At 46.8% G+C, this 20,631-nt stretch overlaps 5 protein-coding genes across 7 annotated transcripts in view; 4 read left to right on the top strand and 1 right to left on the bottom strand.

Annotated features, from left to right (window-relative positions):
• Positions 1-1,364, top strand: part of csw (corkscrew) — a 28,228-nt gene extending 26,864 nt beyond the window's left edge. For 2 of the 3 annotated variants that reach the window (XM_064699406.1, XM_064699405.1), the window contains 2 exons: positions 151-340; positions 409-1,364. In XM_064699406.1, the coding sequence (XP_064555476.1) occupies positions 151-340; positions 409-988 (770 nt within the window). In that variant the 3' untranslated portion in view covers positions 989-1,364. The remainder of the gene's footprint in view (positions 1-150; positions 341-408) is intronic. The other variant, XM_064699407.1, reaches the window with a different exon arrangement.
• Positions 1,365-6,271: 4,907 nt separating this feature from the next.
• On the top strand, positions 6,272-8,637 carry LOC135440318 (probable cytochrome P450 311a1). The gene is made up of 4 exons (XM_064699421.1): positions 6,272-6,513; positions 6,571-6,948; positions 7,200-7,540; positions 7,616-8,637. Exons 1-4 carry the CDS (start codon positions 6,345-6,347, stop codon positions 8,204-8,206), a joined length of 1,479 nt encoding a protein of 492 aa, XP_064555491.1. The 5' UTR covers positions 6,272-6,344; the 3' UTR covers positions 8,207-8,637.
• Positions 8,638-8,858: 221 nt separating this feature from the next.
• Positions 8,859-13,326, bottom strand: LOC135440304 (chromosome-associated kinesin KIF4A-like). The gene is made up of 7 exons (XM_064699399.1): positions 13,064-13,326; positions 12,308-12,997; positions 12,081-12,232; positions 10,606-12,010; positions 9,653-10,526; positions 9,117-9,562; positions 8,859-9,056 (listed from the first exon to the last, which is right to left on the bottom strand). Exons 2-7 carry the CDS (start codon positions 12,973-12,975, stop codon positions 9,005-9,007), a joined length of 3,597 nt encoding a protein of 1,198 aa, XP_064555469.1. The 5' UTR covers positions 12,976-12,997; positions 13,064-13,326; the 3' UTR covers positions 8,859-9,004.
• Positions 13,327-13,943: 617 nt separating this feature from the next.
• Positions 13,944-15,307, top strand: LOC135440323 (uncharacterized). The gene has a single exon (XM_064699429.1). The coding sequence runs from the start codon at positions 14,056-14,058 to the stop codon at positions 15,142-15,144; it is 1,089 nt and encodes a 362-aa protein (XP_064555499.1). The 5' UTR covers positions 13,944-14,055; the 3' UTR covers positions 15,145-15,307.
• A 395-nt stretch (positions 15,308-15,702) lies between these two features.
• Positions 15,703-20,311, top strand: Klp3A (kinesin-like protein 3A). The gene is made up of 7 exons (XM_064699400.1): positions 15,703-16,039; positions 16,106-16,795; positions 16,871-17,022; positions 17,093-18,491; positions 18,571-19,444; positions 19,535-19,980; positions 20,041-20,311. Exons 2-7 carry the CDS (start codon positions 16,128-16,130, stop codon positions 20,090-20,092), a joined length of 3,591 nt encoding a protein of 1,196 aa, XP_064555470.1. The 5' UTR covers positions 15,703-16,039; positions 16,106-16,127; the 3' UTR covers positions 20,093-20,311.
• Positions 20,312-20,631: the final 320 nt, after the last annotated feature.

Here is a 20,631-nt window from a genome sequence, read left to right as displayed (position 1 = left end):
ATCTGTTACGAATTGACATATAGAAGAAAAATGCAAAGGATCTTACAGTATTTGAAAAGTGTAAAACGAATAAACGAACGATATTCATCTATGCATTTGTACAATATAATTTATATTAATTTATCTAACACATATATTTATATATCACAGGTTTGGACACTGAAATCGATATCCAACGCACTATTCAAATGGTGCGTTCGCAGCGCTCGGGCATGGTGCAGACAGAGGCCCAGTACAAGTTCGTCTACTATGCGGTGCAGCATTACATTCAGACCCTGATCGCGCGCAAGCGGGCCGAGGAGCAGAGCATCCAGGTTGGGCGCGAGTACACCAACATCAAGTGAGTGTTCCAGTGTGTGTGTGTGTGTGTGTGTGTTGCGGTAATATTAACATGAGTTTGTCTTGCAGGTATACCGGCGAAATTGGCAATGATTCACAAAGATCTCCACTACCACCAGCAATTTCTAATCTAAGCTTAGTTTCGTGTAAGTCAGCAGTTGCGGAACCGTTGACTGCGGCAACAGCAGCAGCAGCAGCAGCGAATGCGGGCAATAAGCATGCCGCCAAATTGCAGCCACCATTGCCGCCGCTGGGCGCCAGCAACAACAACAACAGCAGCGGCAGCAGCGGCAACAGCGGCAACAGCGGCAGCTACTGCAGCAACAGCAACGGCGTCGTCAGCAGCAGCAGCAGCAGCAGCAGCAGCAATGCCAACGGCAATGGCAACATTCTCGGCAACGGCAGCAACATGCGCAAGTCAAATTTTTATAGCGATTCGCTAGCAGCTCTTAAACTGCAGCAGCAACAGTTGCACGACGCAGCAACAGCAGCAGCAGCATCAGCAGCAGCAGCATCAGCAGCAGCAGCAGGTAAGCAGAAGCAGGTCTTGGGCCAGGGCCAGGGCCAGGGCCGGCCAGGCGGTTTACTCAAGTTGCTCACCAGTCCCATCGTCTTTCAGCCAAATACAAAAACATTCCCAAAGACATGAACAGTCTAAGGCAGCCGCACGCTGCCTATGTTGCTGCTGCGCCAGCGCTGCCGCCGCCGCCGACGCCGCCGCGCAAGACATGACAAATGAATTTCTAAATACGCGCACTTTCATTTTCGATATGCAGCTGCATTTGACATACACACATACACACGCACGCACGCACGCACGCACGCACGCGCACGCACGCACGCACTCACTTCTTCTTACCCGACCTGTTTCTGCAGAGCGCAAAAAACGATTTCTAAACTCTTAATTTTTTTTTTTATATTAAAAACCTACACATATATACCTATATTTTAAAATATCCCAATTGTTTGTCCGTTGTTGTGTGTCCCATTGTTTTTAAATGCGTCTATATATATATTTAATTTAATTTAATTGTTTTTTTTTGTGTGTTTATGTCTCGCTTTAAATTTTAAGTGTGTCCCCCTATCATCAACACCGCCAAACCAACCACCCCCCCCCCCCCCTCAGCCATGTTTGTATGTAGTTGTTAAAAGAAAAAAGAAAAGAAAAGCAAAGAAAAAGAAAACGAAATTTGTAACTGGGCTGCAGCAGCACCAGACTAAAAGCTGATCTTTAAAATATTTGATATATGATCGATGATCCATGATCTATAATCATGATATAATACCGGCCACACGGAAGCCGGAGCATATTGTTTTAGTGTTGTAAGTGTTGATAAACGAAAAGAAAAATTAAAAGAAAAATAAGCGTTGATTGTGATTCAAATAACGGCGTCAAACGGAACAGAATGAGAACAGAGAACAGAGAACCGAAATAGAACAGAAAATAGAACAGATTAGCCTAGTATAACAGACCATGCATAGAACAGAATAGCGGCAAGCGCATAAGAAATCAATTTGAAGGCAATTAAAATACACACACACACACAAGCACACTCTCACACATACACACACACACACATACACATGCATACACGAACAACACTTATTGAAGCAACAAAAAGCAACTCTGTCAAATATGCCTTGTCTGAAAAGATATATAGTTAATAATTTTTTAATATTGATAATGATAATAGCGTATGCTTAAATGTATGCAACTAGTTTAAGAAGATTATGTGCAAAAATAGTTGCATTGGCAACGTTTATTGTTAACCTCTTTTAAATTGTCTAAATCCCCCCATCCCTGCCCCATCCCCACTCCTCTATTCCCTTCTCTGCGAAAAGCCAAGCGCCAAGCCAGCAGCTAATCCCACATTAAATGTTGTTTGCTTCCACACATATGTATGTGCGCATATGTATTTGTGCCCCAACTGTTAACACACTCTGTTAACATTCTTATTTGCATCTGTATTCTCTCTCACTCTCTCTCTCTTTCTCTCTCTTTGTTTGAATATTGTATTTTGCTTTAATTTTACGTACGTACGAATATAACTTATCAAATTTATTGTGTTACATTTTAAATGATAATCAACTTAGGCATTAATATTATTATTATTATATAATTATTATAATTATAAATATACATATTTTTTTTGTCGTAATTGTACGCTTTAAGTTTATAAGTGTGTGTGTGTGTGAGTGTGTGTGTGTGTGAGTGTGTGTGTGTGTGTGTGTGCTATTATTTTTGTAAGTGGAAAGCGAAATGTAAGCCAAGTTAATATGCAATATTAAAGCATTAGGTATGTCACACACACACACACACACACACACACACACACACACATGATTGTCTTAAATTTGTTTGATTTTTGTAAACATTCGACAAACTTTTTGCGATTTTTTACTCGCAAACAAACACACACACACACATACATACAGAGAAAACATTTTGAGCAATCAATTTACATAAATGAAAACCGAAATTTGTAATTTAATTAAAATATTATTTGATTGCTTTTTGTAAGCGCTTTAATTGTTATTGTCTTTACAGAACGAAAACAGAGAAACAAAAAAAGAAAACAAAAAACAAAAAACAAAGCGAAAACACAAATTACATTTGTATTTATACACAAAAATAAAATATTTTTTATGAAATAATTTAAACAAAAAAAAACAAAAAAAAACCAAAAAAAACAACAACAACAAACATTTTATTTGATTTCTTTTTATTTGATTGATTTTACATTTTTTATGATTATTTTCTCAGTGTTGAGCAATAAATGTTAGGCGCTGTTGCCGCATTTCACACTAACAAGCGCCGCTGCCAATTTTCAAATTACCTCAATTCTAAGCATATATGTATTTATATTCAGCTACGCTTCAGTTGAGTACCACACTTACAATCACATCAGGCCTTATAACGAGCGTAACCAAACTGATTGACCAACAAAACACCAAAAGCCCAAAAACCAAATAACAAATAAACACAAAAACAAAAACAAAAGCAAAAGCAAAAGCAATAGCAAACGCAGATCTGAAACGACAAAACACCAAAGCAACAAAAATAAAACCAAAAGCAAAAGCAAAAAGAAAACAAAAGCAAAATAACGGCAAAAGCAACGATGAAACAATAAGCACGAACGTGTTCAGCAACTAAAAATAGAACTAACTTTAATATTAGTTACCAAATTGCGATCTTAGACTACCTTATATAGAGATGCGAAACTATCGAACCAAGTGCATATTATGCTTTAATGGCGAACCTTCCAAAACTCATATATTGATCATTGATTTTAAGACAAGTTAGGCTATGTTTTCGCCCCAATCCAAAGATTTCCTATAAGCAATTCTCGATGCAATTGTTGTTTCGTATATGCCTGCATGTTACTTATTTATACAGCCATATACAAACAAAAATATATTAGTAAAAAAGTAAAAAACCAAAAAATCAACTTAATCGTATTTTCTATAAAAAAAAAGAAAAAGAAACCCGTTCATACACTCATAGCTAGTTCTTATCGAATAATTGTAATGCTGAAGCCTGGCTTCTTCGCTCTCGTGTTTGTTAATGGAGCTGTACTAGCCTTAGTTTTAGTTCTCGACTCGAATGTAACGTATATACATTTATTTTAAACTGAACACACGAACATATACATATACACACCGATATATACATAGATATACATACATATATACATATACATATTATATGGTATTATTATGTATCGAATTCATATAAATTGCAAATATGTGGTTTATTGGGCAAACGCCCGGCTTTTATTATAATAATTGAGATTTTTGCTAATACGAATGAAATACGCTGAATATATGGAACATGGAACATGGAACATGGCATCTGGAACATGGATAACGGCATTTGGAACATGGAAATGGAACTGCAAGCGATTAACTACAATAACAGGATAAGGAACGCAATGTCAAAGCACAACCGAGCAACAACACCAAATATACTCAATCGATGGAAACAAATCAAAACAAGTTCTAAATAAATATTTAAATAACGAAAATAAATCTATTCAAAACACCAATTAACAAACGCTTAACTATATACATTATTAAATATACATATATATATATATATATTTACTTAAGCAATGATGCGAGAGTTACAAAGGAGTTTAAACTAAAACAAAACCAACAACAACAACAGATAGAACAACAACAGATAGAACAACAACAACAAAAGATTTACAACAACTAACTACCATAGCAATCCAAACACCAAGTAAGGAAAACGCTTTATTATCTTACTAATTAGAAAGTTACAATTGTATTAAAATCGAAAAAAAAAAACAAAAAAAACGATACAAATTCGAAATACTTAAAATTTGCGCGAAAAAAAAGAAATTGTTTAATGATCTCTTAGATCCCATAGTAAAGGCAAATATTCTAAAACTATTTTTTAAGCAAAATTGTTTTTTGGAGACATGTTCCCGAAATCCGTATCTAAGCAATTTCACGCTTTTTCTTAACGCACAAATATTCGACTGCAAGTGAAATCAAATAGATGCGTGTTATCGGGAGCATGATTCTCAATTATCGATAACAATTGTGAGCGAAAATCGATCGGGCAGTCAAATTCGGCATAAGCTATACGAGTCTATGCCGTTTATTCTTTATAATCCGTAAACGAAATATAAAACGAAATATAAAAGAAAAAAAAAATAAAAAGATTTAATCGAATTATTGGATTATCGAAATATATTGATATTGAATTCGTATTGAAACGCACATGCTAAAAATATACAACAGAATATTTAATTAAAATTCAATTACTTTTGCAAATAGCTCTTATCTCGAATATGCGAATACGAAGAAAGCCCTTTATATATATAGATATACATATACATATATATAGAGAAATATTTAACTTTTGTATAACTATCGAAATATTGTTAAAATCGAAGAACACACAAAACCAACCAAAGGTAAACGACGTAAACAAACCCACAACAGAAAAAAACAAGTGAAATGAATAAAAAACAAACAAAAAAAAAAACAAAACGATATTTTAGAAAAGAAAAAATGAGTTATTGTAGCTTTAAAGAAACCATATATGGTATATATGAACGTAACGATGAATCAAATCAAATAGAAGCGCAAATTATAATCGTTGTAAATGTTAAAGCAACTATGTGTTAAAAAAACAATTGCATAAGGCAAATGTAACAATTCTCAACAATAAAACGAAGCCACAAGAACATTACGAGCATAGCTGTTGAAGAGAGAAAAAAATATTTAAAAAAAAAAAAAACAAACCAAAGGATAACAACAATAATTATTACAAATTTATGTGTCTGCATATTAGAAGAGAAATGCAAATTTCAGAATATATATACATACATACGAAAAATACATACAAATATTATTGAATAAACATTATTACATACAATATGTTCAAGTTTAATTCCATAAGATATAGCTTATTAATTAATTTGCCAATTGATCTTTAACCTTCTGACAAAGTTCATGTTAGTTAACAGGCAGTTAAAGAGCTGCCAATCTTTTGCACGGTGGCAACACTGGCCCAATTTCAAACACTCAACCGTTGGCTGCAAATCTAATTAGATTACATTGCTTTCTTATGGGCGTTAACATAAATCGCCCCAAAACAGAATCTGATAAGATTTGTGAAGCACTTCTAGAGCTTCTTTCCACTGCACAGCAGCAGCAGCAGCAGCAGATTGCAGTTGACCAAGGCCAAGTTAATTGTCGTCTGATTAGATACTAGAAGCCATACATATGTAGAGCATATAAATAAATATCAATTTATGGCGTCTAATACAGTTTAACCGCATTTGCCAAGCGCATTTGCAGCGCTGTTAAATCGTGCACTGATCTGCAACCGAAATCCAATTGGATTCGCAAGCAGCGCGCGGGCATTCTGATTAGCGGCAATCAGCAACTGATTGTGCTCATCGAATCCAATTGGAAATCCAATTGCGCGGGCATTCAATCAATTGGATTTCAATGCTTGTCACGCACAGATGGCGCTTTTGTCGTTGCTGCTCGGCCTGGGACTGTGCCTGTGCCTGTTGCTGTGCCTGTTGCTGTGGCGCATGCGACAGCTGCTGCAGCTGGGGAGCAGCCTGCCCGGGCCGTGGGCCCTGCCCGGCTTGGGCAATGCCCAAATGATTGGCAAGCTGAAGCCAGAGTGTGAGTTTTGAGCAGCTGAGAGGCCAGTCCAAATCCCTGAAGCTTCTGTTGTCGCAGTCATCTTTCTGGTGTTTACAGAGCTGCGCGAACGCTTTGGCGCCACCTACCGCCTCTGGGTGGGCCCCCAGCTGTGGGTCTTTCTGCACAGCCCCGAGGAGACGCGCCAGGCGCTCCACGATCCCACGCTGCGCAAGGCGGCCACATTCCAACAGCTCTCGCCGCTCATTGGCAACGGCCTGCTGATCAGCCATGGCCCCGAATGGGCCGCACAGCGGCGCCTCCTCACGCCGGCCCTTCAGCCACAGCTGCTGCGCAGCTTTGCTCCAAAGGTGGCGGCGCATGCGGATCGCCTGCTCGAGAGACTGCAGCGGACAGGCGGCGCTGCCATCGAGGTGACGGATCATCTGTTTGCCTGCCTGCTGGATGCGATTGTCGGTGAGTGCTTTACTTTAAATATACATATGTATGCCCTGTGCCCCGCACCCAAGAGAACCATTTGATATGAAGGCGGATCGTAAATAGTTCACCTTTCGAATAGCTTCCCAGAACTTGGAGCACGCGAAGGTAATCAACAGCGATGCATATTCTGCAATGCATTCGGAGCTGGGAGTAGGGAAAAAGTGGGCTGGGCACAGGGTATCGCCTAGTGAACACGCCCGACTGCAGCACACTTAATTTTTTTTTAGACACCTCAATGGGACATCGGCTGGATACGCAGCTGGTGGAGCACTCGCAGATTGTGGCGGCCTTTCATCGCAGCGGCGAGCTGCTGTTCAAGCGAATGATCAATCCTCTGCTGTCCTCCGACTTTGTGTTCAGGCGCACGCGTCTTTGGCGCGAGCTGTGCGTCCAGCTGCAGCTGATACACGAGCTCATGGAGCGGGTCATCCAGCAGCGCGAGAGACAGCTACGTGGGGAGCAGCTGGCGGAGCCGCAGGCCAAGCCACGCATCCTGCTGGATGCCATGTTGCTGGCGGGGCTGAGTCGTCGCCAGATACGCGACGAGGTCAACACGTTTGTCTTTGCGGTGAGTCCACGCTCAAGTGGCGCCTACATTTCGCTCTCACCCCCTCTCCCTCTCTCTCCTTTGGAATCTCAACAGGGCGTGGACACCACAACGGCAGCCATGGGCTTTGTGCTGTACGCGCTGGCCAAGCAGCCGTCGGCACAGGAGCGTCTGCACGCGGAACTGTCAGAGCTGCCGCCCGGCGGCGCAGCGGATCTGGATGCGCTCCATAAGCTATGCTATCTGGACGCGGTGCTCAAGGAGGTGCTGCGCATGTACACCATAGTGCCCAGCACGGGGCGCCAGACAACCAAGGCGACAACAATTGGAGGGCGTCGCTACTGCGCCGGCGTCACGCTCTGGATCAATATGTACGGCCTGGCCCATGATGCACGCTACTTTCCGGAGCCCTACGAGTTCCGGCCAGAGCGCTGGCTGCCGGCGCACACGGAGTCGGAAGCGGCGGCATCTCCCTACAGCTATATACCGTATTCGGGTGGCCCGCATGTCTGCATTGGACGCAGGTACTCGCTGCTGCTGATGAAGCTGCTCACCGCTCGCATTGTCGAGCGTTTCCGCTTGGAGCTAGCCGAGCCGCAGGCGCCGCTGGTCCTGCAGGCCCAAATGGTGTTGCGCTCCCGAGATGGCATAAACGTTAAGTTTTTGCCACGCTCCGAGTCCGAGTGATCTAGGGAAGAGTGCCCGACTACGAGCTACCCTGTAGCCTGCACCCTGTAGCCTTATACGCCGCAAACTGAAAATGTTTTCGCTTACCTTCAATTTAGCACTATGAAAATATGTTTTTAAATCAATTCCGTAGTTTCTATCGAATCATTCATCAAAATTGTCAACCCACATAGATGGCATTCAAATATTATTATCGATATTTATCGATCTACTATTGAAAATCATTCAAAATGAAAAGTCTGTTCTTATATATTTTCGAAAAGCGTTTACTTCTTTTATTAAAATTCCATTCAATTCAATTAAACCGAACAACGCCGGGTAATTTGTTATCAATATCTAACGCCCGCTAGTAAAGAATCTTAAATTGATGTACATTGTAGGGTTTTCTAGGCGACCGGAAAGAGTCAAATACTAAACAAATATATATAGCAAATGTATTCATAAAACAGGACTTAATTTAGTTAACGTTGTTTTAGGAGTTCGAATTCGGTTATTATTATATTATCATTCAGTATGGCTAAGTTGAAGAGCAGGCAGGATCAGCCAGTTTCGATGGACCATCCCATTCCGATCGCACCGTGTGCTTGCCATCCCTTTCTTGCACAATGACGCGTTCTCTTTCGTTCCAGTGCGCGAAGATTAGGAAACACGATTTGGTTTGACAATGTTTATTTTTCTAACTGCTTATGCTAATATTAATAGAAAGTTTGCTTAAAAAATCATATAAAAACTCTTGCGATTAAAACTGTATATGAAGCAAAAGATTAAGACAAAGCAATATATGTATATCTATTGCGCTCAAAAGAACTTCTGTTTAGTTGAGGGCGTATGCAAGAGCAGCTCCGAGTTTCTGTAAGAGAGAAATATCTATATAAAAACGTTGCTTATGAAAATCAATTCTTAATCAGACCTGGGCAGTCGGGAGTTACGCTTCTCCAGCACAGAGTTCGGGCTGGAGAGCGGCCCGGGGTTGGTGTGATCTGTCGATTTGATCACATCCGCATCCTCCTCGACTTCCGTGACGTCGCTGCTCACCGTAACTGTCATATTCTGTGCTGTGCCGGGCGTGGAGTTCTCCTTGTCGGCATTGTTGACTGGATTCTGGCAGTTGCCCCGGCACTTGCAGGAGCTGCTGCAGCCGCTGCTTGTTGAGAAACAGCCGCAGCGCTTCGTGTTGCAATTCGTGCGGCATTTGCAGCGCTTCGCTCCTTTGCGCGTCTCATCCGTCGTCGAGCTCATGTCTATGGAGCCCTGCAGGCTGTTGTTGGCGGTGGTATTGTTGTTGACGCTAGTGCTCCCGTTGGGATTGTCGCCCTCGGCGGCTGCTTCCAGTGTTGCGGTGTCTGAATGCGACTTCTGTGTGAATAAGAAATTGCGAGAATTAGGCAAACAAGTGCCGGAGTGGAGTGGGGGAGCTATAGACTGCACTCTGGGCATGGCACTTGCCTTGGAACGTTTCTTCAATGGCACCCAGTCGGGATCGCTGTCTGAATCCTCCTGTCCGTCGCTTAGCAGGCTTTCGTTTAGAAAGATAACTGAGTTATCGGCGGACTGAGGCTTCTTTGTCGCTTTTTGTTTGGACTTGATGCGATCGAGCTCCTGCTGCAGCGCCTCCTTGGTGCTGAGCAGCTCCTCGACTATTTTCTGGCGCTCCAGATCTTCCGGCTTTTGGGACTCACTGCCACCCAGCGCATGCGAGCTGCGCAGCAGCACCGCGACCTTCTCCTCGTAACTGCGCTGCTGGCTAGCCATCAGTTGCTCGTGCTCTCGCTCCGCCTGGCGCAGGCGTTTGGTCAGCTCCTCGTGCCGCTGCTGCGCTTCGTTCAGCTGGCTGCGCTGCTCGTCCACCAGCACCTTCTGCTCCATGATGCCCTGCGCCTGTTCGCGCCGCTGCTGCACCAGACTCTTGAGCAGCTGCTTATTAATTGCACGCGACTCGCCTATGCTCTGGACGCTGTCGCATAGCGCAGCCATGCGACTGTCTAGATCGTTGGAGCAGACCTTCTGCTGCAGATCCGCTATTTGGGCATTGCGCATCTCCAGTTCCTCCTCGAGGCTGGCCAGTAGCTGAGCCTGTTCTGCGTCTGGCTGCGCCTCCGGCTCCTGCTGCTGCTGCGCTCTGATCTCCGAGCAGTGGGCATTGATGATGGCACGATCCTCCATTAGCTGTTCCAGACTGTGCTCCGCGTCGATCAGCGAGAGAATCACCTCTAGTTCGCGATCCACCAAAGCATCCAGCTTGGCTGCACCCGGCTGATCCTTGGCATGACGCTGACGTTGCGCCTGCGCGGCTCTCTGCCGTTCCAGTGCATCCTTGAGCCTAAAAACAGAAAGCAAGAAGTCAAGAGTTAATTCCTCCCTTCCTTCGAAATATTGCTCCAGCGTTCAATTTAAATTACCGCTTGTTGGTGGCCAGCGCCTCCTCGCACTTGCGCTTGAGCACCAGGCGCTGCTTTGCGTGCAGCGTCTGCTGGCGCGCCATTTCGCTCTGCATCTTGCGATCCTTGCTCTTGAGCTGCGTCAGCTGCTTCTCGCTCATCATTTTCCACTGGCGGAAGCGCTCGGACTCGCCGCGCATGGCGCGTATCAGCTTTACCTTCGACTCCTTCATGGCGCGTATCTCGGTGCTGAGGTTCTGGATCTTTTCGCGCTCTTTTTCGCGCATCTTTAACATATTTGCCTGCTGGACGATCTTCCGACGCATGTCGACAATCTCCTGCTCGAGCAGCTGCAGCCGCTTGCGCCGCTCCTCGGCCAGCTTGGCGGATGTGTCCTTTTGCTTGGTGGTACGGAGCTGGTCCATCAGCTCACGTCGCTCCGATTCCAGCTGCTCGATCTTCTGCTCGCACTGCTTGAACTTCTCGTCGATGCCATCGTCTTGGAGTTTGCTAAAGTTGCGCGTAACGCGGTCGTGCAGCTCCTGCTTAATGTCCAGCTGGCGATTTATGTTGCGCAGTTCACCGTTCAGATTCAGCTGCTTCATCGTGTGCTCCTCGGCGCGCGACTGCAGCAGCTCGTGCGTCTCCTCGCTGCCAAAGTTGGAGTCCTCGCTGCTGATGCTGCTGCTGTTGCCGCCGTTGAGGCATTCCTTGCGATGCGTCTGCAGCGCGGTTTCCGTCTGCTGCAGCTCCTCGTCCACGCACGTCACAAGCTGCGTAATTTCGCGCAGCTGCTCCTGCCACCTCGTGTCTAGGAGCTGTGACTGATCCGTCGGCACCGCTTCCAGCTCCTGCTGCACCCCCTCCTCCGCAGCCTTGGGCATTGCCGTCGCGGTCAGTTTCGTCTTTAGCTCGAGCACGTGCGCTTTGAGCTTGTCGTGTGTGACCTCTGCTATGTGGGCACGCATCTCATTCTCGGCCAGATCGATGAGTGCCTGGTGCAGCTCCTGCTGCAGCCTTTGATTCTTCTTTTCAATGCGTGCGTTCGCCTGCTGCAGCTGCTCCAACTGCTCTTTAAAGCGCTGCTCGTTCGTCCCCGAGGAGCCGTTCAGACAGGGACCGTCAATGCCAAGGCTATTGCTATCGCCGCCGCCACCACAGGCTAGCAGCTTGACGCGCAAGTTCTGTATGATGTCCTTGAGCATCATTACCTCTGCTGCATGCGCATCCATATTCACGACGGGCTTGTTCTTGATCTGCAGTGCGCGATCCGCATACCTCAATGTGCTGAGCGTCTCAGCCACGTTGTAGTCCGCGGGACTGACACAGGCAATCATCAGGGTAATCGAATTGCCACCCAGCGAGTCCTGCAGCAGGCGCGTCAGCTTTGACTGTCGATAGGGCACATAGCCCGCCGTTTGGCCAGCTGCAAAGGGAGAAATAGATAAAGGTGATAAGATTAGTTAAGTTAGATGCTTGACTCCCATTTTACTTACAGCCCAGCACATTGATAACGTTGCCCAGCGCGAGGAGGCCCTTGTTGATGTTGACGCCTTCCTTGAAACGATCCCCACAAGCGAGCGTCTTCGAGCAGCGCTCAGAGCCCGCCAGATCCACCAGGCTGAATTTGGAAGTCGTCACTGTTTTTCTAAGTAATCAATGCACATTAACAACTTGAAGGGAACTGGGATTAGCCACTTGACTACTCGACTACGCGACTTACTGGCCAGTCTTTTTGGTGGTTATAACAGTCAATGTGAAGATGGCGTGCGAACGGGATGAAGTCTCATTCATGGCAGTGGCGGCAACAGCGCGGCCTGAGGAGCCGCGCATCAGTTGGTCGGTGACATGCTTGGCATGCTTCACCTCGACCTCGGTGAGGCCCGGCAGGACGATGCGGTTCTTGTCCTCGCGTATGTCAACAGTGCTGTCCTCGCGCTTGTTGGGCGAGAACAGATCGTAGAACTGCTCTTGATACAGTTCCACAAAGGAGCAGGTGATTTTGAAATGGAACTCCTCCTCCATGGCGGCCGTCTCCTCAAAGATTTCGTGCACTGCACGCGGTATCACGCCCACGTTATCATCCATGACCCCATCGAACGCAGTTCCCATCGTGTAGGTCTTGCCGGAGCCCGTCTGGCCGTAGGCGAGTATCGTCACGTTGTATCCATCGAGCAGCTTCTTCAGCTTGCTCCGCACACACGTCTCGTATACATTCTGCTGCGAATCGCTGCTGTCGAACACGTAGTTGTAGGTGAACGAGTCGCTGCAATTCACGGTCACCTGAGGAATCCCATCCACGGGCCGCTGCACGGCAATGCGGCAGCCGCGCTCCACCTCCGACTTAACCAGCGGGCGCACGCGCAGAGCAACGGCCACAGAGTCTGACATGGTTTTACGTTACAATCGGGCACTACAATTGCAAAACATATATTATTAGTGGAATTATTATTATTGTTGATATTTTTCTGGCGCTCACCTGGATTATCTCTCAATTTGAGTATGTTTTATTTCCACTTGCACTTGCCGAGATGCTGCGACTTGAATATAGAAACATAAAACACTAAATTGCCACTAATATGCCTAGATCCAAGTAACTGCACACTTATAACTGAATGCAAATATGCATAAATAAATCAACTGGTGCTGTTCACTGATCGCGTCTAAGAAAATTCGAAAAATGGTGGGACAAACGATATTTTTGCGGCAGCGGCGTCAGCGCCAGTGTGCTGCAGCCCCGCAATGCTCAGTGTGTACACACCAGAGACGCTCAAAATTAATGTGTGCTGCCAATGACGATCACTTCTATCGATAGTTCTAGTTCATCGTTTAATTCAAAATGCATTTGTTGAACAGCAACGGAATGTGTTAATTCAAAAAAGTAAACAAAAACGTTTCAATGTCTATAAAATAGCAATGCATTTTTCATAATGTTTTTACAAATGAACTAAATAGTTCAGGTCACTGTGTTTTTACTGATAATGATTTAATACCAATTGACCACCTCTGTAGCCCTTTTATTTTCATATTGACATTCGGTGTTATTATCCTTTGTTGTAAAGCTTGGCTAATATTTTTTAAGTAAAATATAGGATTGAATCATTGACCACCGTTTTCCAGGTCGGTGAACTTGTCCAACAGGATGAAACGCGTCTCCATGAACTTTCACAAAGATCTTTGAAGCTCGGATTTGTTTAATTTCTTGTTGCCATTTTCTCGCAGTTGTTGCTGGAATTTGCGAAAGCTCTGTCTTAGGTGTGCACGCATAATATATCACAATTAGCTTCGGCTTGAGCTCTGATCAATCAGGCAGTCAGTCAGTCAGTCAGTCAGTCAGTCAATCAGTCAGTCGGGGCAAACTGTTATACACAAATAGATTTCATTTTCCAGTTGAATTTTGTTCAGATTTGTTGTTTACATTTGATTCGTTTGTACATTGCGACTTTTATATTTTGCATTTCGGCTTTCATCATGTGGATGAAACGTTCCGCCGCAATGGGCCAGGTTACACAGCGCAACTTTCTGCGCGAGAACAGGTTGCTGGTCCGTCAGTCGCCGATGATGACGCTGCGGCGCCTGGATCGGGATCGGGAGCGGGAGCGGGAGCAATGGCGTTGGCCGCCGGCAAGCTATGAACTGCCCACAGCCGCTTCGCTGGCGCATCGATCGGGCACGCTGCCGCTGGTCGAGACGCAGCGTCGCCTCATCCATGGCGGACGCCAGGGCCGAGCTTTCTACGGTGGCGGACAGCGATCGGAGAAGCAAATACAAACGGAGGATATTAGCGATGAGCAGTTCCTGAATGCAGCGCTTCTCAAGTGCACGGAGCAGGCACATGGACAGGGTCCGTCGCGATCCATGCGCGGCTACAGCGAGGGCGACGAGCTGCCCGTACCGAGCCCCTTGGCCTGTGACCAAAACAATGCCAGCCGCCTGCGACGCACTGCATCCAATTTCGAGCTGGGCACAGTGCCCGCGCAACGCGGCAACCAGTCAATGAAGCACACCCCACATAGACCGCTCGGCGGCGTGGTGGACACTGTGCCCGCTCAAGTGGATCAATTGGATGTTGAGGACCAGCCAGCCGATAGGGGCGAGGATGGCGCATCGATTGGTGCACGGGCAGCCGCGCCGCATGTGCTGCAGCTGGCCATACCGGACATAACGGACGTGGAGCCGGAGCCCCAGCTGGATCAGTCTTTGAGTGCACGGACCAATGCCTCCTGCCACTCACAGGCTGAGCCGACGCCAGCCAGCGAAGCGACGCAGCCGCTCAAGCCAGACCAGAACGAGCGCAGGCTGTACCAGGATCAGGATCAGGTACTGTTGACGGAGGCACAGCGAATCGCACTGCTGGAAGCGGCGCAGGCGCGCCACCGGGAGCTCATCTGGGAATACAATCGGCTGCCCATTTCAATGGGCACGCTGCGTGTGCGGAACCTCAAAATACAGCTGGAGCAGCAGCTGGACCTCATCGACAGCGACCTGACCATGCTGAACCTGCCACAGGTGTACATTAGGCGCGACCAGCTACAGCAAATCTCTAGTATCTCGTGTTAATGGTTAATAATTGTTGTTTCCTCGAGCGATCATGGTTTGATTTTTAATTGACTAGCCAATTAGCTGCTCCGTGCAAAATCAAAACATGTTGTAAGAGGTCGATTACATATTTGCACTATTATTATACGACCTACATATATCTATCTATATAGATCTAGATGAATTTTTGCGTTCTTTTTTTTTAATTTTGTTTATGATTGACAAGACAAGAAGCCCAAACAGAATATACAAATTTCTTATAGCTGTCTTGGTTTAAGTCACATTTAACTTTTATTATTTGCAGTTTTAGCTCAAATCAATAGAATTTAATTAGCAATTATCCATAGTTGAAATCAACTGTACCCAAAACAAATCTTTTATTTTAACCATTTTTGTTTTTGGACATTAAACAGTAATAAATAAAAACACAGTGACCAATATTATTAAGTTAATTTGTAAAAACATTATGAAAAATCCATTGATATTTTATAGACATTGAAACGTTTTTGTTTACTTTTTTGAATTAACACATTCCGTTGCTGTTCAACAAATGCATTTTGAATTAAGCGATGAACTAGAACTATCGATAGAAGTGATCGTCATTGGCAGCACACATTTATTTTGAGCGTCTCTGGTGTGTACACACTGAGCATTGCGGGGCTGCAGCACACTGGCGCTGACGCCGCTGCCGCAAAAATATCGTTTGTCCCACCATTTTTCGAATTTTCTTAGACGCGATCAGTGAACAGCACCAGTTGATTTATTTATGCATATTTGCATTCAGTTACAAGTGTGCAGTTACTTGGATCTAGGCATATTAGTGGCAATTTAGTGTTTTATGTTTCTATATTCAAGTCGCAGCATCTCGGCAAGTGCAAGTGGAAATAAAACATACTCAAATTGAGAGATAATCCAGGTGAGCGCCAGAAAAATATCAACAATAATAATAATTCCACTAATAATATATGTTTTGCAATTGTAGTGCCCGATTGTAACGTCAAACCATGTCAGACTCTGTGGCCGTTGCTCTGCGCGTGCGCCCGCTGGTTAAGTCGGAGGTGGAGCGCGGCTGCCGCATTGCCGTGCAGCGGCCCGTGGATGGGATTCCTCAGGTGACCGTGAATTGCAGCGACTCGTTCACCTACAACTACGTGTTCGACAGCAGCGATTCGCAGCAGAATGTATACGAGACGTGTGTGCGGAGCAAGCTGAAGAAGCTGCTCGATGGATACAACGTGACGATACTCGCCTACGGCCAGACGGGCTCCGGCAAGACCTACACGATGGGAACTGCGTTCGATGGGGTCATGGATGATAACGTGGGCGTGATACCGCGTGCAGTGCACGAAATCTTTGAGGAGACGGCCGCCATGGAGGAGGAGTTCCATTTCAAAATCACCTGCTCCTTTGTGGAACTGTATCAAGAGCAGTTCTACGATCTGTTCTCGCCCAACAAGCGCGAGGACAGCACTGTTGACATACGCGAGGACAAGAACCGCATTGTCCTGCCGGGACTCACCGAGGTCGAGGTGAAGCATGCCAAGCATGTCACCGACCAACTGATGCGCGGCTCCTCAGGCCGCGCTGTTGCCGCCACTGCCATGAATGAGACGTCATCCCGTTCGCACGCCATCTTCACATTGACTGTTATAACCACCAAAAAGACTGGCCAGTAAGTCGCGTAGTCGAGTAGTCAAGTGGCTAATCCCAGTTCCCTTCAAGTTGTTAATATGCATTGATTACTCAGAAAAACGGTGACGACTTCCAAATTCAGCCTGGTGGATCTGGCGGGCTCTGAGCGCTGCTCGAAGACTCTCGCTTGTGGGGATCGTTTCAAGGAAGGCGTCAACATCAACAAGGGCCTCCTCGCGCTGGGCAACGTTATCAATGTGCTGGGCTGTAAGTAAAATGGGAGTCAAGCATCTAACTTCACTAATCTTATCACCCTTATCTACTTTTCCCTTTGCAGCTGGCCAAACGGCGGGCTATGTGCCCTATCGACAGTCAAAGCTGACGCGCCTGCTGCAGGACTCGCTGGGTGGCAATTCGATTACCCTGATGATTGCCTGTGTCAGTCCCGCGGACTACAACGTGGCCGAGACGCTCAGCACATTGAGGTATGCGGATCGCGCACTGCAGATCAAGAACAAGCCCGTCGTGAATATGGATGCGCATGCAGCTGAGGTAATGATGCTCAAGGACATCATACAGAACTTGCGCGTCAAGCTGCTAGCCTGTGGTGGCGGCGGCGATAGCAATAGCCTTGGCATTGACGGTCCCTGTCTGAACGGCTCCTCGGGGACGAACGAGCAGCGCTTTAAAGAGCAGTTGGAGCAGCTGCAGCAGGCGAACGCACGCATTGAAAAGAAGAATCAAAGGCTGCAGCAGGAGCTGCACCAGGCACTCATCGATCTGGCCGAGAATGAGATGCGTGCCCACATAGCAGAGGTCACACACGACAAGCTCAAAGCGCACGTGCTCGAGCTGAAGACGAAACTGACCGCGACGGCAATGCCCAAGGCTGCGGAGGAGGGGGTGCAGCAGGAGCTGGAAGCGGTGCCGACGGATCAGTCACAGCTCCTAGACACGAGGTGGCAGGAGCAGCTGCGCGAAATTACGCAGCTTGTGACGTGCGTGGACGAGGAGCTGCAGCAGACGGAAACCGCGCTGCAGACGCATCGCAAGGAATGCCTCAACGGCGGCAACAGCAGCAGCAGCGAGGACTCCAACTTTGGCAGCGAGGAGACGCACGAGCTGCTGCAGTCGCGCGCCGAGGAGCACACGATGAAGCAGCTGAATCTGAACGGTGAACTGCGCAACATAAATCGCCAGCTGGACATTAAGCAGGAGCTGCACGACCGCGTTACGCGCAACTTTAGCAAACTCCAAGACGATGGCATCGACGAGAAGTTCAAGCAGTGCGAGCAGAAGATCGAGCAGCTGGAATCGGAGCGACGTGAGCTGATGGACCAGCTCCGTACCACCAAGCAAAAGGACACATCCGCCAAGCTGGCCGAGGAGCGGCGCAAGCGGCTGCAGCTGCTCGAGCAGGAGATTGTCGACATGCGTCGGAAGATCGTGCAGCAGGCAAATATGTTAAAGATGCGCGAAAAAGAGCGCGAAAAGATCCAGAACCTCAGCACCGAGATACGCGCCATGAAGGAGTCGAAGGTAAAGCTGATACGCGCCATGCGTGGCGAGTCCGAGCGCTTCCGCCAGTGGAAAATGATGAGCGAGAAGCAGCTGACGCAGCTCAAGAGCAAGGATCGCAAGATGCAGAGCGAAATGGCGCGCCAGCAGACGCTGCACGCAAAGCAGCGCCTGGTGCTCAAGCGCAAGTGCGAGGAGGCGCTGGCCACCAACAAGCGGTAATTTAAATTGAACGCTGGAGCAATATTTCGAAGGAAGGGAGGAATTAACTCTTGACTTCTTGCTTTCTGTTTTTAGGCTAAAGGATGCACTGGAACGGCAGAGAGCCGCGCAGGCGCAACGTCAGCGTCATGCCAAGGATCAGCCGGGTGCAGCCAAGCTGGATGCTTTGGTGGATCGCGAACTAGAGGTGATTCTCTCGCTGATCGACGCGGAGCACAGTCTGGAACAGCTAATGGAGGATCGTGCTATCATCAATGCCCACTGCTCGGAGATCAGAGCGCAGCAGCAGCAGGAGCAGGAGGCGCAGCCAGACGCAGAACAGGCTCAGCTACTGGCCAGCCTCGAGGAGGAACTGGAGATGCGCAATGCCCAAATAGCGGATCTGCAGCAGAAGGTCTGCTCCAACGATCTAGACAGTCGCATGGCTGCGCTATGCGACAGCGTCCAGAGCATAGGCGAGTCGCGTGCAATTAATAAGCAGCTGCTCAAGAGTCTGGTGCAGCAGCGGCGCGAACAGGCGCAGGGCATCATGGAGCAGAAGGTGCTGGTGGACGAGCAGCGCAGCCAGCTGAACGAAGCGCAGCAGCGGCACGAGGAGCTGACCAAACGCCTGCGCCAGGCGGAGCGAGAGCACGAGCAACTGATGGCTAGCCAGCAGCGCAGTTACGAGGAGAAGGTCGCGGTGCTGCTGCGCAGCTCGCATGCGCTGGGTGGCAGTGAGTCCCAAAAGCCGGAAGATCTGGAGCGCCAGAAAATAGTCGAGGAGCTGCTCAGCACCAAGGAGGCGCTGCAGCAGGAGCTCGATCGCATCAAGTCCAAACAAAAAGCGACAAAGAAGCCTCAGTCCGCCGATAAGTCAGTTATCTTTCTAAACGAAAGCCTGCTAAGCGACGGACAGGAGGATTCAGACAGCGATCCCGACTGGGTGCCATTGAAGAAACGTTCCAAGGCAAGTGCCATGCCCAGAGTGCAGTCTATAGCTCCCCCACTCCACTCCGGCACTTCTTTGCCTAATTCTCGCAATTTCTTATTCACACAGAAGTCGCATTCAGACACCGCAACACTGGAAGCAGCCGCCGAGGGCGACAATCCCAACGGGAGCACTAGCGTCAACAACAATACCACCGCCAACAACAGCCTGCAGGGCTCCATAGACATGAGCTCGACGACGGATGAGACGCGCAAAGGAGCGAAGCGCTGCAAATGCCGCACGAATTGCAACACGAAGCGCTGCGGCTGTTTCTCAACAAGCAGCGGCTGCAGCAGCTCCTGCAAGTGCCGGGGCAACTGCCAGAATCCAGTCAACAATGCCGACAAGGAGAACTCCACGCCCGGCACAGCACAGAATATGACAGTTACGGTGAGCAGCGACGTCACGGAAGTCGAGGAGGATGCGGATGTGATCAAATCGACAGATCACACCAACCCCGGGCCGCTCTCCAGCCCGAACTCTGTGCTGGAGAAGCGTAACTCCCGACTGCCCAGGTCTGATTAAGAATTGATTTTCATAAACAACGTTTTTATATAGATATTTCCCTCTTACAGAAACTCGGAGCTGCTCTTGCATACGCCCTCAACTAAAAAGAAATTCTTCTAAGCGAAGTCCAGCTCCTTATACCCTTTTACAGGGCCGATTTTAACTTTAAATTATTACGTTAATGTTTTGTATTTTTAATATTGTGTTTATTGAAAGTTGTTCGTGTATATCTCTATAAATATTAGTTAGTTCTGTTTTCCTATGCTCATGTACTCTTAATTGCCAGAACTGGTGAGATTTATTATATTTATTTAAAATATTCATGCATTGTCAAGTAAATTGTATTTTTCAATCTATGTGCACAGGAATGAAAGAGAGCGCATTGTGAGACAAGAAAGAGAAAGCACGCACTGCTGACTCGATCAATTTACTTTTTATTAATATATACATATATTTAATTTTTTGATTTAAATAGTCCGCCAAACTCCTTTTGGATGTTATATTAAGAGAAAAACACAAAAGTTTGATTTAATTTTTTTTTATTATAGATATTTTGTTGCTCATTTTATTATCGTTTTGTATTTGGTTCTTTTTTTTTTTTCATTTGCAGTTTTCAATGTGTTCGTGTGTGGGTGTATGTATGTGTGCGTGTGTGTTGC

Source organism: Drosophila montana, unplaced genomic scaffold, assembly GCF_035044405.1.
Source record: "Drosophila montana isolate Dmon_TW-CO22-7 unplaced genomic scaffold, ASM3504440v1 contig_920_1, whole genome shotgun sequence".
In the NCBI taxonomy this organism is placed as follows: domain Eukaryota; kingdom Metazoa; phylum Arthropoda; class Insecta; order Diptera; family Drosophilidae; genus Drosophila; species Drosophila montana.
The sequence above is the reverse complement of the archived record's forward strand: the minus strand, read 5'-3'. Positions and strand labels throughout refer to the sequence as shown.